General features: G+C 41.0%; 1 protein-coding gene across 1 annotated transcript in view; it reads left to right on the forward strand.

Moving 5' to 3' along the window:
• Positions 1-115: 115 nt before the first annotated feature.
• si:dkey-177p2.18 (phospholipase B1, membrane-associated) overlaps positions 116-17668 on the forward strand; it is a 108764-nt gene continuing 91211 nt past the window's right edge. Inside the window, exon 1 of the mRNA XM_061071927.1 lies at positions 116-220. Coding sequence (XP_060927910.1) covers positions 116-220 — 105 coding nt within the window. The remainder of the gene's footprint in view (positions 221-17668) is intronic.

A 17668-nucleotide genomic window follows, 5' to 3' on the forward strand; every position in this document is an offset into this window, starting at 1 on the left:
GGTCTTAACCTGAAGATGTAAAGTGCCTTGAGGAAATGTATGTTGTGATTCGGTGCTGCACAAATAAGACTGAATTGAATCCAGATGGTTGAGGTGGTTCGAGCATATAATCAGGATGCCTCCTGGGCACCTTCCACTGGAGGTTTACATATCTGATCTGGCCTGGAAACGCATCGGGATCCGTCAGGAAGAGCTGGAAATCGTGGCTGAGAAGAGGGATGTGTGGAGTACCCTGTTTGGCAGGCGACCTCTGCGAGCCAAGCCTGGATAAGTGGAAGACAATGGACAAATTCATGAATCCAGACGGGGCAATCTGTACCTGTTGTGACAATCTGTCGGAATGCTGTAAAGACATTTCACTCAAAACCACAAAGCCATGGAGGCGTCTGAATAGACGTCAGGACACATCATCTTCGGAACCTTGAATGTTGTGCCAGTCCATCAAGTGCATCCTGAGATGAATACTTTGACATCTTGGTCGTGTCAAATGAAAAGTCATAAGAACATCAAGGTTTTATCCCCTGCTACTACAAATATTTATGGAAAGTTTAATGTGAGTCCATTCAAAAGATATTTCTGTCTGGATTGACTGACAGACCGAAATGCCTCAAGACATGGCCTGAAAAAAACTACAGGATAAATTCAAAATATCTCTATGTGCAGGAGCAAGAGTTCTCCCTCATGGGGACATACTGATCACCTGCTGCAAGGCAAACATTTATATCCCTTTGGTGAAGCCCAGAGCTTAGCACATGACAAACACACACACATGAATAAGGAGAGTCCTGAGGCATTCAGGTGTCACTTGTCTTTGCTGCCTCACACACAGGAGGCCCCCGAGTGGATCTAAAGCAGCATCACAGCCGGGTTGCCCTCGGCAGAGAGAGGAGACGGAGGATGGAGGGAGAAAAATTAGACAATATGAGAGCGGGAGGCCGGGGAGGGTGTTGAAAAGAAAGAAGAAGAAGGAGGACGAGGAGGAACTGAAAGAAAGAGCAGAGAACAACAACAAGGGAGGGGTTGTGGACAAGAAGGGAAGTCAGAAGGGAGAGAAAGAGTCAAAGAAGAGCAGCATGGGAACTTCTTTTAATCATATATAAATATCACAATCAGATTATTAGTTTTAATTTACTGTTTCATAGTGTTTTTGATGGTGTCATTACTTCTCTTATTAAAACTGTGTCAACAACAACAAACTGTGGAATAATCAATATCCTTGAATTCCGAGTTAATATCTGAAAGAGAGAAAGAATACATGACTCATCGTCTTTGCCACCTTCCAGCTGGAGAGTTCACATTCACTGGGTGATTGATTGATCAATTCAGAGCATGGGGACGAGGGAGAAGATTTTATAAGACATCACGTTATATACAATAAATCCACAGGTTGGTGGTGTTGATGGTCTCTGGTGTGGTGATGGGTCATTTAACAAGCTTTTTTAGCCAGGTTTGAACCACTTCCTCACCACGATGTAATACGCAGGGGCCTCTCCTCCTGCTGCCGGCTTGAGTGATAAACCATTAAGAGCAAGGTATTGGATGAGCATGTACTCAGACGGGGGGGGGGGGGGGGGGGGGGGGGGGGGACTTGCAACTTTTAATTACCTTATGTTGAAATATCCTAAAAGTTATTTACTCTATGTATAATCAGTCATCTCCTTCAACCTTGCACCACAAACGTATTAAATATCCACTTTACGGTGACTTTTGTTGAGCCACCACCCGTTCCAAAGCTCTGCTACTGTGTTGTTTTGTCTATCTTCTCCTTAATAAATGTGTTGTTGGACATTTGCGTTACTGCTTTTGCATTAAAGGACTTGCTCAACAAATTATTATTGTGATGACGCTCAGTGCAGAGAGTGGAAAAAAAACAGCTAACATGCTCCACCCCATAACACCATGAATCGTTTTTCACATTTCCATCTGTGTTTGGATTTAACAAACAAGTTGCAACACATACGTCTGTGAGACTGAGATGTGCTGGTTGGTGGATTATTGAACTTTGCAGAGAGCCAGGCCGGCAGAGGCTTTCCACACCGATGTCAACATTGCACCACTGCTACAATGATTAAAACAATGAATAGATATTTTGAATAGGTAAAGAAGTCTGCTACCAGCACCTCTAGAGCTCAAAAATGAACATGTTATGTGTCTTTTAAATCTGTTGATAAGCCAAAGTGTAATAACAGTGTTTAAACTTAACCAAGCCAATTACCTCCTGTCCTTAATTTTGACAGAATGGTTTCTTCTTGTTTCTCTCTCAAGTTTCTTTTTAGTTTCTGAATAACTCTGTGACTAAAGGTGCAGAGTGTTGCCATCCATAGGATTCACCACTAGATGGCGCTACATGCACACGACTCACATAGAGAGGAAACCTGAGCATGAAGGGCGACATGAAGAACATCTGAGAAAAAAACGGATCGAGGATGAGAAGAGGAAAAAAGTGCGAGTGATGACGAAATAAAAAAAGGAGAAAAGAACAGAGATGAAAATGTTCTTCTCTTGGTCCCCGGAGGTTTGAACTGTCTCCAAAGGTTTTACAGGCCTAGAACTCACCACCTGCGTCTATCTCTCTCTCTCTCTCTCTCTCTCTCTCTCTCTCTCTCTCTCTCTCTCTCTCTCTCTCTCTCTCTCTCTCTCTCTCTCTCTCTCTCTCTCTCTCTCTCTCTCTCTCTCTCTTTTTGTCAATCTAAGGACAGATAATCAAAGCTGATGCTTGAGATGTTGCCGTTCCAGAACATTTTATCTACCTCAGAAAAGTAATTAACTGCACTTTATCATTCAATTCTGTAAATAAGGAAAACAGCAGCTCTTTCAGGATGGACTAATTTCTTTATATGTAACATTGACTTGTTGGAGAAAAGCTTTGCAAAGTGATGACAAATGGACTTCATCCAAATTCTCATCATGTTTCAAGTGTGCATTATGGAGACGATATGAAACAGTTCATCATAAATCAAACTCTTATCCTCTTCAGGAAATTATAGAAACATGTTCAGAAAAACCATCAAATTGTAGTTTGACCTTTTTTTTCCTCAGTAACACTTAAAAAGACGACAACTTTATTTCCCATTTAATGACTCGAACATTAACAATGACCCACAAAATGACATGATTTCAATGCAGAAAGGATTGATATCTGCTCGATACACTTCACTAGACCTTCACTGTTGGAATCGACTTAGCCCTTATAAAATCGTTCCTATTTTATTGACAATCTGGATTTTGCATTAGGTTTTTGTATGATTTAAAAAACGAAGAGAAGCTTATTCCCCACATAAAAATCATAATTTCCCCCTGTATGTGCATTGATTTTCTCTTTGTTTTTGTATTGCCAGCACTTGCCTTTAAGGTCTGCTGACATAAAAGTAGAAATAGTAGTTTCATTACAAAAATGGACAACTAAGGAGAGAAGACGCTGTCCCAAAAGAAAATCCTCAGACCCAGACATATGCTTTATTTGATCCATGATAATGTCAACGACAGTTCAGAATGGACCTGGACATAATCTCCTCTCTGTATCTTTACCTGTCTCTCCTTATCTGTCTCTCACACGTCAGTACAGAGGTCTGTATATCTGTATCTGTGACGACCTTTCCTTAACTCCAATCCTTACTTAACCTTTACCTCAAGGATTAACCAACACAAACATCCAAAATGTCCTCGCGGCCCAAAGACATCCACACTCACGAGGTCTATGTTTCAAATTGGCCCTCACAAAGGTAGAAACACCCAAATGAACAGGATATGTGAAGCGACCCAGTCAGGCCGAGCTGGGAGGCACAATTATGAGTAGGTGCCTTCTTGACTCTCTATCTGCCAACCAATCAAATTGAATGATGATTATCAAATGAGCGATAAGCTCCTCAAAGTTCTTTTATTTAACTTTCTCTTTTTTACCAGTGACTTTTTGTCTTTCTTTTTAATTCCCCTGCTCCAGTATCTTCTTCTGTGCTTTTCTCGAATCTCTCTCCATCTCTTCTTCATCTCTCATCCTCTCTCATTTGCTCTTTCCCTCAAACAGCTCCAAATCCTTTACTGCAACTTAGATTTGACTTAGAATTGCCATGTCACAGTTGAGTTTATCCCTTACAGTCCTGCAAGGGCTGCATTTTAAATATTGTTTATCAAAGTTATGTGATTCTGAGTGGAGAAAATCACGTTTTCCAATAAATCAATACAATAAAATAATGAAATGAAAGAGCCTATAGCAAGAATACTGCTGGGAATTTGCCATTCTAGTTGATGTACTTTACAGAAAAAAATGCAAATTAGTTGTAAAATGTATAATATCTGAATATCTGTTATTAAAAATAATTGACACAAGCTCAAGTATAACTTCTGGCCAGTAGAGTTCACCCCCTTTCATTTTCTAATACAGATATCAAAAAAATATTCTATTTTATTAATTAGATTTTGTATATGTTACAGAGGCTGAACATGATAATTTAAATAGTTCAATTTTAAGCTGTTCTTGTTGAATAGCGAATAATTTACAATATATTTCATATAGAAAAACTGTGATCACCACATGTCACATTTTCTCAACAGGGGACTGACTCTCACAAAAGAAATGACACATGTCTCCTGACAGCATCACAAATGTGGTAAAAGGTATTTGTCATCTGGAATGATCTTCATATTTTGTCTGGCCTGTGCATCTGAGAAGGGGCACCTCAGCGTGAGTGATGATGTTTACGCCACATCATTAGCTTTCAATGAAGCAAAATGCAAAAATTTTCGGGAGGGTCAGTGCACAGCAGAGTAGTCTGTGGAAAAAGATGTGCTTCCTGGCAGGAGGACGAAGTGTGTGTGTGTCTGTGTGTGTGTGTGTGTGTGTGTGTGTGTGTGTGTGTGTGTGTGTGTGTGTGTGTGCTGTGTGTCTCACTGTGGGGGACGCAAGTCTTTATCCACAGTCACTCCACAGAATAAGTCATTTTGTGGAGCCAGGTCTCCAAAATAAAACGACCAAATTTTAGGGTTGATTTAAGGACATTTTTCACGAGGGATTGAGGTTAAAGTTTTTGCAATAACGGTGAAGGTCAGGGTGAATTTTCAGTCAATGATTGTAAGTCAATGCAATGTTAGTGAGAGAGTGAAGAAAAGTTTGTATATAGTCCATTACCTTTCATCTTTGTGTGACATTTTGTGTGTGTGTATCCTTTATATGACATTAGCATCAAATGTGAATAAACTGTTTATTTTTAATGAAGTCCTTTATTGCCTTTCTAGGAATTAACTAAATGGGTTTTAGTTGCTCTAACACTAACTGTACTTTTAATTATGAGGTAATGAAGGAATAATCAATGAAATGATCGTCAATGTCAATAATCAATTAATGTTGGAAATTAAGTTTAAAGACACTGACAAATAGACAATATCTATTTTTATCTGGTGAGTGTTAGTTCTGATGAGTGTGTGTATGTGTGTGTGTGTGTGTGTGTGTGTGTGTGTGTGTGGGGGGGGGGTACATGTGACAGAAGCATGTGTCTCTGCATGTTCACAGACTGGAGGAAGAATCACAGCACGTCAGTTTCCTTCAGGGCCTTGTGTGATATTTACTTATTTATTGTCCCGAATAAGTTTACTTAACATGACTATTGGTAACATGGGAATTTTTCATATACTCACATTTTTATAGCGAAAAACAAATTTACGTATGTTGTAAAAATAACACTTGTTTGACTCCAACTTCCTCCCAAAGTCCAGAGACAGGGAGATGGTGGTTAGGTTAAGTGAAGGCTCTAAATTGACTGTAGGTGTGATTGTGAGTGAGTGTTTGTCTCGTTTTGTCGAGCTTGTGATAAACTGGTGACCCGTCCAGCGTGAATCCCGCCTCTCGCCAGATGTCAGCTGCAATCCTCAGAGGGAAAGCCGCACAGATAATGGATAAATGGAAAATGATTTTAGCTTATACCTGCAAAGCTTGAAGATACAAGGTGAGGCCCAGCCTGCAAAACATACAACTTTTTGTGTTAAATCATACAATAACCACATTGGCCATTGGAGATTGCAAAACATTCTGAGCAGTGTTGAAGACAGCAATAGATTATTCAAGTCACATGATCCATAAACATTGAAGTCATTGAGCAAATCAACAACCACGAAGAAAATAATAAAAGGAGCCAGAGGTGTGAGTGAGAAAGTCAGAATCAAAGTCACTAAAAGGTCTAAATGAGGTCTAAATGAAACATCTTCTCTAATGTGTAAATTAACCATGTGTAAATGTGTATTCATGTGTGTTGAGTATTGTTGACGATCTTTTATTCATAGAAATGAGACGAGGAAAGCAAGAGGAACGTGTCGGCTGGTTATTCTTGTCCATATGCCTGTCATCTACATGTTCACACCTCAACCATCCGCCCCCTCTAAGTCTGTGTTACATTTGTTCTCTATGCTTACATATTTTTGCATTTGTGAGTGTTGGTGTGACTGTGTGTGACTCTGTGCGTGGGTCTGTGTGGGTCTGTGTGCCATTTGTGTGCCCATGTGCGTGTATGTCTGGCTTGGGCAGCGTTTTCACTCAGCCAGAAAATGTCCCACAGCAAGAATTTGGAGTTGATAAAGTGCCTGCTGCTCCGTCAATATCTGACATGGTGCCAGAGTGGGCAGCATGCAGCCACTTTCGATTAGCATGGCCCAGCACTGCCCAATCACAGCTGCGGCACTGCCAGAAACTGGTCGCGGTTGCTGGGAAAAACTCTGCATCGCCTGAAATAAGTTTGAGATGCTGCAAACACAAAATCTGTTTACTGCCAAAAACTTGTCCAAAAAGGCAGCGAACAATGAAAACCACATTCATGATTCCGTGCAGGGATCAACCGCCGAGCTTGCCAGTCTTGCAAAATGCTACCAGTGTTTTTGTTCACTCTCGCCCAATAATTAGTGAAATTAAATATTATTGTATTAATTACATGGTGTCTTGGCTAAAGTGGACAATTTCAAGCCTCAACAAATCCCTAGAAACAGAAACATATTAATGGTTTTTAGTCCATTTTGTTGTTCTACCTTCATGCAAACCATTTTAAACCAAGTTGATATTCTGGGTTATCCTTGTGTCATTATTTGACCTCTTTCAGAATTTATTGGTGATTTTTATTTCATAAAGGAATTTAAATTTTAATTCTGTAAAAGCACCGACCAAACGTGTTGTCAACAACTCAGATCCTGAAGCTGGAAGAAAGAGCAAATGTGAATGTCACGAGAAGGAGAATGTGAAATTTTAAAGTTTTCATGCTCCGAGTGGTTTTTGGTTGTGGAATTTCAAATATCAAATGCCACATTTCCAATAAATAAATGAATAATAAGTAACACTATTTCAAAAAGAATCATAAAATGTCCCGAGAATAATAGCAGTCTCTCCAGCTCATCTGAAATAAAAAAGCTTTTCTCCTGCAAACCAGCTCTTAAACGCAACATATGTGGACCAGACAATAAATAGTCTTAAAACTCCACAAACACATGTAACAAGTCCACATTCATCAGGGAATCTCTGCAACCAAACAATCTGTAAAAGCAAAAACATCAAATATTTTTTATTTGTGGGCACAGGAGATACGTTCTGTTCAGATGTGGTGAACACCATAAACTATATTGTTCAATATTGTTGTAAATGTCCATTCATTGGTAAATCTTTTTACTGGTTGATCATCTAACTCGTATTTGTCACCATGAGAGTCATTTTCCTTATCATGGTATTTGATGAGGATGTAAAGTATCTTTCAGACAGTGAGTGTTAATGCTGCATGTGATGATGAAACTGTAAATTGGGTAGTTTCTGCTGTTGTTTCACAGCAATAACAGCATTTTGAAAAAGTTCAGTTCAGGGGCAAACAGCAGAACAGGTTTAAGACTTCCACCTGTAAAAAAGACCCCATAGACAATTTTACGAAGCAGCTTATTACTGCCAATATTTATATCTTATTTTTAAGATATATGTATCCCACTTTTCAGCAAGTGATTCTCTTTTGACATTGAGTTGAGTTGTAACAGTGGGAAAGGATTAAGAAAACATTGGACTCTTAGTGGAGGAGGTTGTTATTTGTTTCCTGTTTTAAACCAACAGTCAATATTCTTGAACGCTCCATAACCTTAACTGCATGTTTATTATTGAAACCACAATGATAAAGGTCCTCTGATCTGAATGAAGCCGCTATCTGTAAATAAGCAAATCATTGCATTTGCGTAAACTAACTTATGTTTTTTGCATTGTCCCAATACAAAACATTTCATTTTGTTCAACAGTGACTTGTATCAGTTAGTCAGTGGCATATATCCAGCTCATGTCAGAGGCTGTGGATCGATAAAATTCATAGTTATTCAGTTTACTGACCTGTGGCATTAAGCGTCACTATTCAGGCTGATACAGTTTGGATCAGGCCTGGCTCCGTTGGTTTGTTTCTGAACGTCAGTGTCTCTCTGTCCTGTTTACCGTTTTCCATTATTTCCATCATTCCCAATTGCTGCTCTCTCCAGGTGTTGCTACACAAGCTAATAAAAGATAAAGTAATTTATCTCTTTATTCCATCCTCTGACTTTCTCACTCGTGGGCTCTCTTTCCGTCAGTACTCTGGCGCCTCCCTCTCCTTCTGAGTTTCCTTTCTATCTCAGTTCCATTCCATCGTTCTGCCAGTATTTAGGGGCCCGGTTAACAAGCCATTTAAGCCCCATCTTCTCTGCTCCCTAATCACACATGCAATATTCATACATGGCTGTCACTCACGCAGACACATTAAGGCTGTCATTCCCCCCCTCCTCTCCTCATCTCCACCTCTCTCCTTCCTCCTCTCCTCCCTGCTCTCATCTTTCTGTCTCCATCCTCCATTTTCTCCCACTTCCTCTCTGCCCTCCTTCCCTCTCACCCATTCAGTCGCCTCCTCTGTTGCCATCTGTGTACACAGAAAGAGCGAGACTCAGTCTTTTCATGTGATCGACCGAGGCTGCGGTGGAAACTGTTTATCTTTTCACAGACGTGCTATGTGCAGGATCTGCTCATTAATAATAATTTGCCGCAATTCAGCCATGATGATACGTTCTAATAACAAATATGCCTCTCACATTTAAGTGTCAACCCCAGACTTGGTGCTTCGCTTTGGCTGAATGTGAAAGTCTGTACGCTTGGTTGCTTCCAAATGCTATTGTTGATGTATCTGCCAACAGTATTAAAAACCAATCGTAGATCTACCCACATTGTCATATACTTCTGCACATGGATTATTATCAGCAGGTGTACATTGCATGCAGCATATGTGTTTAAAATACCATAAAAGTATGCAGACACAAACATCACATCCTTACTACTGCATGGAACATCTCAGTTCTGTTGGTATCAATTTGGCGCAATTAAATACATTTATTTTACAAAGCATTCAGTAAACCACTCTCATTTTCAATGGGTGCATGTTGAAACCAAAGACTGTAAATAAGGATGGACAACGCATCCCTCTTCATCCCACTATCCAGAAAGGAAGATCAAATACTGTATGAGACTAAACAATATGAACAATGTAATATTGTTCAGTCTCAGCTGTCAATCGTGACATTTTGCTCCATTTGCCCAGCATCGATAACTAATATAATACATAATAAAACCAAAGTTACTGGAAAAATTTTGACTTTTGGGCAGCAGTCATGTTGTCCACATATTCAGTCTAAGTTTCCCAATCTATTAACACACATTCAAAAGAACACTAATGTTGAAAATCACTGTGGAGCAGTAACACTCTCCTCATTGGAGTCCATGTTTCTTTAGTGTTGGCACTACAGACAGGCATCAGTGGTCTCTGAGATAGTTAAGTGTGATTCATCACTCCAGACATGTCCCCACTAAGTACAAAGGCAAAGTGCTTTACATCAGTCCAACTCTGTGCTGGTACGGTCATCAAGCCAAGGACATTCTACAGCTAGTTAGTCTCACTAGCTCCCAAAAGTTCATTGTGTTTTCTTTGTACTGTGCATTCTCTTGATTACCTCCCCCTGTTCAGTTGTTTACCGGTTGGCTAAAATGCTTGTTTGGAAGCAAGATTTCACAAAAGAACAACGATTTACACAAAACTCGATGGAAGGATGGATGTTGTTCCAGGCATTTATTTTCCTCTTTCTTTAACATTGTATTTATATTATTGCCTGGATCTAGAGGACAAAAGGCACATATTTATGAGTGTGTGTAATTTGGTGCGGCTTTATAGAATTTAAGAAGATTGTCGGGGAACTGGCGGAGATATGCGCTCTACTGGGTGTTATTCTAGTTTCATATAATTCAATTCCACAAAGAGATCCTTCAGATAATTATCTGAGTTAGCACGCTCGTTAGCTCTCCTGCTAACACTTATTCTATCTGCTGCAGTTGTTCAGCGGATTCAGAATCACGTTAATTGGTTGAAATTTCTCATTAATAGAAATATGCAACAACTGTGTAAGCAAATGTGCCCCCGCCCCGCCTCTCATTTTTCCCGTTAACGCCTTGTCACTAATCAGCGTGAGTGTGGATGAGTATCCAAAAGCAATCACAGACAATTATACTCCTCGCTGTGCTCGTGTGCATTTGTGTGCATGTGTACATTTTAGCCCATTAGGAAATGACGCATTGATTAGCCGTCAGCTCTCATGCCGCACGACTGCCAGTTATGCCGACAACAAACAAAAAGCAACACCCCCAGATTTCCCAACACACACGCACATAATTGTGTCTCCATTTCCCCGTTATACACTCAGGATACGTGTCTCAGCCATAGTCCCAGCAGCAAGGTAAACCGCAGCTAATTCAACTAAATAAAAATAACTGCAGGGGTAAGGAGCATGTTTGAGCTGCACATCCTCGATCGGTTGAATACAGATGATATATTTTCGAAGTCCTCTATAGCTTTCTGAGCTTTTTCCATCTTGCCGCGTCCTCCTTGTTTTTATATCCGACTCTTGCAGCCTGTGTTGTGCAAGGTCAGCTGCAATCGTCTGTTTCAGCCGCACCGGGTCTAATTCTGCTCGTGTAAAAAACTGTGCAATCGTTCCAACATGCTGACCCAGTTGTGTGACAGGGTCGCCCACCATCTGTCACACTTAAAAAATAAAACCATATTTATTTGTAAGTGTGGTGATTCTGCAACATCGGAAAACTGAGACGAGTTATGGGGAAGGAGAGAGTTTAAAAAAAATGGGAGAGCGGTGTAGTTGGTGAAATGGTTTCTGTCTTCAAAAAGGCAACAAGTAAGAATTGTCCTGCCGCACAACACAAAGTGACCACACTGAAATGCACTGTGGGGTTTCTGTTAATCAGCAACGATGAGGCAACACCAAGTGCTCGCTGAAGTTTTTAGAATTCATAACAAACTCTCAGCTCCTTCTCGGAACAAAACTCTCTGCCAACTAGTATTTAAAAAGAAGGCTCCCTTCCCACAACAAACACACACACACCACACACACACACACACGCAGGAACTCTTTTACACTTTCTTTCACATTGCGAAAACACATTTTTGTTGATTTCTCAGAATTATCTGTGGATGTTGGTTAAAAACACTCATATTTATGATATTTAGGGGGTTGTTAGCGATCTAAATACAAATCAAGATTAAAATGTGTTTTCATAGGGGTATCAGCTTCTTTCAGCTGTCGTATGATAACCAATGTGGCTACAAACCTGTAACTAGCACCGATGTGTACAGTAGCTGAGACACATATTACAGCCTTCGCTATAAGGCTTATTTGAATTTAAGGGGCCTGTTTGGACTTGGTGGGGGTATCTGCTCTGCCGGGTGCAATTCCAGTTATGAGCGAAGTTATGAGTCACACAACTGAATGAACAATTTGATCCTGAATACACTTGAGACTCACATCGGTACCACATTCAATAACTAAGATGATCACTGGAGATGTGACACATAATTATTTATTGTATAGTTAATAACACAGCTTCGTCTTTGTCCCGTCAATTGATCCATAGAAATGTTTTTAAGTTTCCTGCAGGAATACTTGTGCTCTAGAAGGAGATGTTTTTATTTCCTCTTGGTGGACAACTTGCTTAGCAGCGACGCTCTGTGTTTCTAAAGTGGTACACATGTACTACATTGTGATAATGAGTCTTACTGAGCTCATTGAGCAGCTGTTGAGAGTAATTAGTATTTCATCTCAGAGTGGGGGAGCGCTGTGAATATTCACACTTTGATCAACACGACCATCTTCTCCTCAACTCTCATTGCATTTTCTGCTCTTCTCATTTATTGGTCTCCTCCTCTCTGCTCCTCACCCACTTGTTTGCGCTCCCAATGGAGCAGGAGCAGTTTGCATCTTAATGGAGGAGTAATTCCCTCCTTAGCTTCTTTCTCTGGTTCTGTTTGACTCTGAACGAGCCCTGATAACGTCATGACATGATTGTGCAACTAGCTTGATATTACCTTTGTTCTAAAGGCCAATAAGTGCTGCCCAAGAAACACAGATTTTCAACAACTCAAGATAAAGTTGTTGTTCTTTTATCACGCAAACCTTTGACATGTTTTATTTCTGCAGTGAACTGCCGGCGGTCTGTGGAGATCTTGAGGTCATGAAACACAGAGAAACCTCGGGAGCAGTCACCTAAAGTGAAAAATACCAACAACTTGTGTTTTCTCAAAATAAAGAATGAGCTCCGGATACTGGAGAGAGAGACTGGAGATATTTATTTTCCTCTTACAAAGACAGAACACGTTGTCATCAATACAACCTGTTTCTGTCTCACTCGGGGGACGCATCCCGAGGAGACTCGCTTGAAGACAAACTGCGTCACAGTGGCGCGACTTGTCTCTCCCATTGCAAATGGTCCCTTCCATTCCCGAGGAATGGAGGATCAAATGGGAAGATGCGTCTTGGGCCGACGCATATCCCAGGATTCATGATCTCCCGGTGATGAAGCTAAATATGAACGTGTGCATGTGTGTGGTGGTGTGTGAGTGTGTGATTGATTAGACAGTGCCATTCTGATCGGTCATCAATGCGAACACCATCATACACTGGTGTGTGTGTGATTGCATGGTTGTGTTTGCAAATTCACATTCCTTCAGTAGGTACATCTTTGTGTGTTCTCCTGTGCTGCCACTTGTGTTGTCTCATGGTTTCTGTTGCGGACATTTAAGTTTTTTCTCTCTCGACACTTCCTGGGCTTGTGTTTCTTCACATTTATATTTTGGAATGGGAGTCGGTGATATTCTCTCGCTACAGTGAATCCTAATGGTTTCTCTTTTGCTCCCTGTCGTTCAGCATGCAGCTCAAACAACAGAGTGCAGAGAGGTGAAGAGAAGAAAGCGGTGGGATGAGAGGGAAGAGTGAGACCCATTCCTCACTGATACCTTTTAGTTTTAAAATCAAAAACTTGTGATGCTTGTTTCTAGTTGTGTAAAACTGGAAAGACACTCAGTCGAGCACCTCTCTCGGCTTCAAATCTGATTTGGACTAAATGAATCAAAGCAACAGATGAGGAATACATTATATACCTGTTTCTCCGTCTCCCTCCTCTGCTTCCTGCAGACCCCGGCTGTTGCCTCACTCTGTGCTGTTTGACAGTTCAGAAGCCAATTGTGACTAAACTGAGTCTTTAATTGTCATGTGAGGTGACCTATTGTTTCACTGCTGTCAGCTGCTGTGATGTCTGCCGCCGCACGAGACAAGTGACAGGACAGGCAGGTACAGCAGGTAGAGGGAAGCAATCAGTGAGACAATGGACTAACATGAGGGAAGCCTGGCAAACCGATTAACAGACAAGTAGCAGGACCTGACGAAGCAGGCAGACAGGTAACCTAATGCATTTTTTAAATATTGTGTCACAGAGAGTAAAACCCAGTGTCTCCTGATTTTTTCTGGTGATCAAAGCTGCATCTGAACAAACAGGAAATGGGGGCAAAATCAACACAACAACAATGAAAAAAAGGAGATTCTAGGTGAGAGAAGAGAGGTTAAAAAAAAGGAAAACAGAGATAATGTTATTCAGTGATGATGTTCATTAGTTTCAGTTTCAGTTGCTTGTGTGGTGGAGGGAAGCAGAACTGAAATTACCTCCTCATTAACCAAGCAGCTTTTTTGGGGAAGCAACACAAAGTGACACGAGCTGTGAACCAGGCGGCTCACACGCAAAGCGAAGCGACGCTCATGCCGGCTGATTTCAAAGTGAGATTCTCTGACCTCCCTCTATCTTCTTTCATCCCGGGAGATATTATTAGGCTGCTTTACACAGATCTCTAACTGATCTTGTCAGTGATCTTAGGAGTCCGTGCTCAGCCACCGTGTAACTAAAAAAAAAGAGAATAACAGCAAGTATAATGGAGAAAATACCAAATGTGTCTGCATTCATTCTCATATAAAGCCTGATCTGAAATGCATCATTCTCTGTCAGCTACAGAGAACTGATAAAAAGAGTTCAGGTTAGACTTGTTGGTTGTAAAGAATCATCCTTTGTAATATCACACTAAGAAAACACCACCTCAGGATTCGCTAGAATTTTTACCTGGTTTTTATTTTCTTATTTGCTGAATCCTCTTTCAATCCCATGATACAGAGCAAGGTAGAGGCAGTGGAGCGAGACACACACACACACACACACACACACACACACACACACACACACACACACACACACACACACACACACACACACACACACACACACACACACACACACACAGTCTTAAGCTCCCTTTTCTCGCTCTGATTGTCAATGAAGGCGCTTCGTGACAATACATATTTCTTACGTCTCAGAGGCGACATCAGATGCTGCGGCACTTTTAGTTTACAAGAGGTGGAACCGTCAGCTAAATTTGATCCTACATTTCTGTTTACTTGTCTTCGGCTCAATATGGATTCAACCTCAAAAGCAAAAGCACAGCGGAGCCTGATATCAGGTTTACTCGTCCCCACTTGCTGACACCAGCTTCAGCTTGTTCAGGTCCACGGGGAGAACTGGCCACATCACAGCTAGAACAGCTTAAAAGCACTTTTGTTGCTCTATTGGCAAACAGGGTTATTCTGCTGTCAGGAGCTTTTTCTAGACATGAATGAAACAATGTGGTCTGGACATTATACACAGCTTGATCAGGAAAAACTCTGGAGACTGTCTGAAGCAGCGGCCTCAGTCTCACTCACAGCCTACAGCAGAATATCTGGAGTTCAGTAAATGTCAGAAAGCAAGTTAAACCTGCTAAATGACAATTTCCCCACGCTACAACCAGCTTCCTCTCCTTCTATTAAAATTACCTTCCTGTATCAATTTGTATGCATGTCATATGTTTGTTTTTTTAACTGGTTAAAATTCTTAAAAACTATCCCTTCCTCCTTAGTGAAAAACCCAAAAGCTATGAGCAAATATTGCTAATTTCAAAAAAGTTTAACTTCTGGACATAAAATATCTCTCACTACACTGTGAAGTAAATTCTAAGTGTATCTGAGCTGGAGGCTTTAATTTTCCACATCAGACTTGTGTAAGTTGCACACTGCATAATAATTGCTTTCCCAGACTAGTTGTGATGTCATGAAATCATGCTCATACGTCCACGTCTTAAAACCAAGATTTAGAGAAACTTTCCTACTTCAGGTCAATGTGAGAAAACAACCTGCTGGTGTGAAGTCTGCATCTTTCTGCACCACGAAGATACAACATCCAAATAAACACGAATCAAACACAGTCACCTTACACTGTGTGGACAATATGACAGCTCTCCAAAAGTGAAGCCAAAAGCATCAGGGTTTCCCCCTGGTGGCTGTCTGCAGTGTAGGTCATAAACTCCATCTCCTCCATGTTAGTGGATGAGACATGGATCAAACTCAAAAGTCAAAGTACACATAAAGCATTTCAACAATAAAGTTTCTGTCAATATAGATAGTTCCAGTTAGCTTCCAGTTAAGTCATTTGAAGGGTGAACAGCTAAGACTGACTCGCTATTGGTCAAGTGCACGTATCAGTGGAACCTCCCTCCCCTGATCGCTGCAGCACAGACAGTAGCTGAAAATGCAAAAGATGGTTATCTTCTGGATCTGGCTTTGTTTCTGGATAGTAGGAGGAGGTGGAGACGCATCGTGGATCTTTATAAACAGTCTATGGTTGAAACACTTTTCTCTTTGCTTGATGAAAACGCATCTAAGTTTGTTTTCATCAATCTAAATCAGATACTAACATCCATTACCACGTGCTGAGAACAGACCTCAGGTGAAGATATTTGCACATCAGCACACACACACCCCCACAGGTAGAGCAGCTCACTAGTGCATGCTAAATCATACCTGAAGCAGGTAAAGCCCCCCCACTAGTAATAGTTAGAGGGTGTAATAAACAAAGCTGAGGCATTTTCTCGCCTTCCTGCCTCTGTTTCCTCTGGGCGAACTGTCCTCAACCACTTTTTCTTTCATTAATCCTTCTGTCTATTGCAGCTGTTCCTCTCTCCATCCTCCTTCTTCCCCCTCTCTCTCTCTCTCTCTCTCTCTCTCTCTCTCTCTCTCTCTCTCTCTCTCTCTCTCTCTCTCTCTCTCTCTCTCTCTCTCTCTCTCTCTCCATGGCTCTTCTGCTGCATTCGTACGGAAGAAATGTAATAACTGCAAAGCTAAATAACACGAGGAATCAGGCGGAAACACACTGCAGGGTTTAAACTGGATCCAGGTGTAATGCCTGACTTCCCTGTTTTCCGATTTGATTCAACTTCGCAAACAAACAAATAAACTAAGGGGGTTTGCATTTTTTCCTCTTATCAACATCTGCGAGTGCCACTGAAAGCTATTATAACTTTACGTTACGTGAGCAAACCCATGCAGCCAGCTGCGAGGTTGGATTCCTGCTTTGTGGCTGTTGTTTAGTGATTTTCTGCCCTACTTCTCCTTGATGAGACACGTGGAAGTTTTTCAAAGAAGGCCACATGAAGTTTGTTTTCAACCTTGAGTTGTTTTGGAAGTCAGCGCACGTTCATTGTTAGCTGTACGGTGCATTCGTTCTAATCAGGTCACGGCTCCTCCCTTGTCTGGTAATAAAGCAGGATATCCGGAGTCAGTGGCCTCGTATTCACCGTCGCTTAATAATCGATTTTACTTCCACTTCACTCTCAGAAGAATTGCAATTTTTGACCCATTTTAGCAGCGAGAGTCATATGCTGCTGTTAAAGGGGCTGCACCCGGAGGTTTAATGTGGTCCCAGTGTAGCACTGACACAACTATTTCAACCATCAAACATTATTGTTCACACAGGATTAATGTGCTCTTTGCCATTGCCTTTATTGGGATTTAAGCAAATGACATGATGCATTGCACGATTGTTACATCCTGTACAACAACTATATGGATGCACAGGTGAACTAATACAACATTTCAGGCTGGGAATGTGAATCTGAAAACTCAATACACCAGTCATAGCATATACAAATATACCAGTCTATATTAGAAAGCATTATAAAGATTGTCGACGCCTTTCCTCTTTCTCTCAGTATCCAGACATGAAGCCAAAATGTCCAGGGTATGAACGCTGCCCTTTTGCCCCGATCACATCATTTCAAGACAGAATCTGTCAAAATTTGGCATGCAACATCTCTAAAATGCTATCTTCGAGAAGGAGGTAGATGGTTTGTGATTCGTCCTCGCTTGCTATTTATCATTGTTCAAATAAACTGTGTGAAGTAGAGGCCAACATGGGCCTCATGACAGAAAACGTCAAGGTGCTCCTAACATGCTG

Source organism: Limanda limanda, chromosome 5, assembly GCF_963576545.1.
Source record: "Limanda limanda chromosome 5, fLimLim1.1, whole genome shotgun sequence".
NCBI lineage: Eukaryota > Metazoa > Chordata > Actinopteri > Pleuronectiformes > Pleuronectidae > Limanda > Limanda limanda.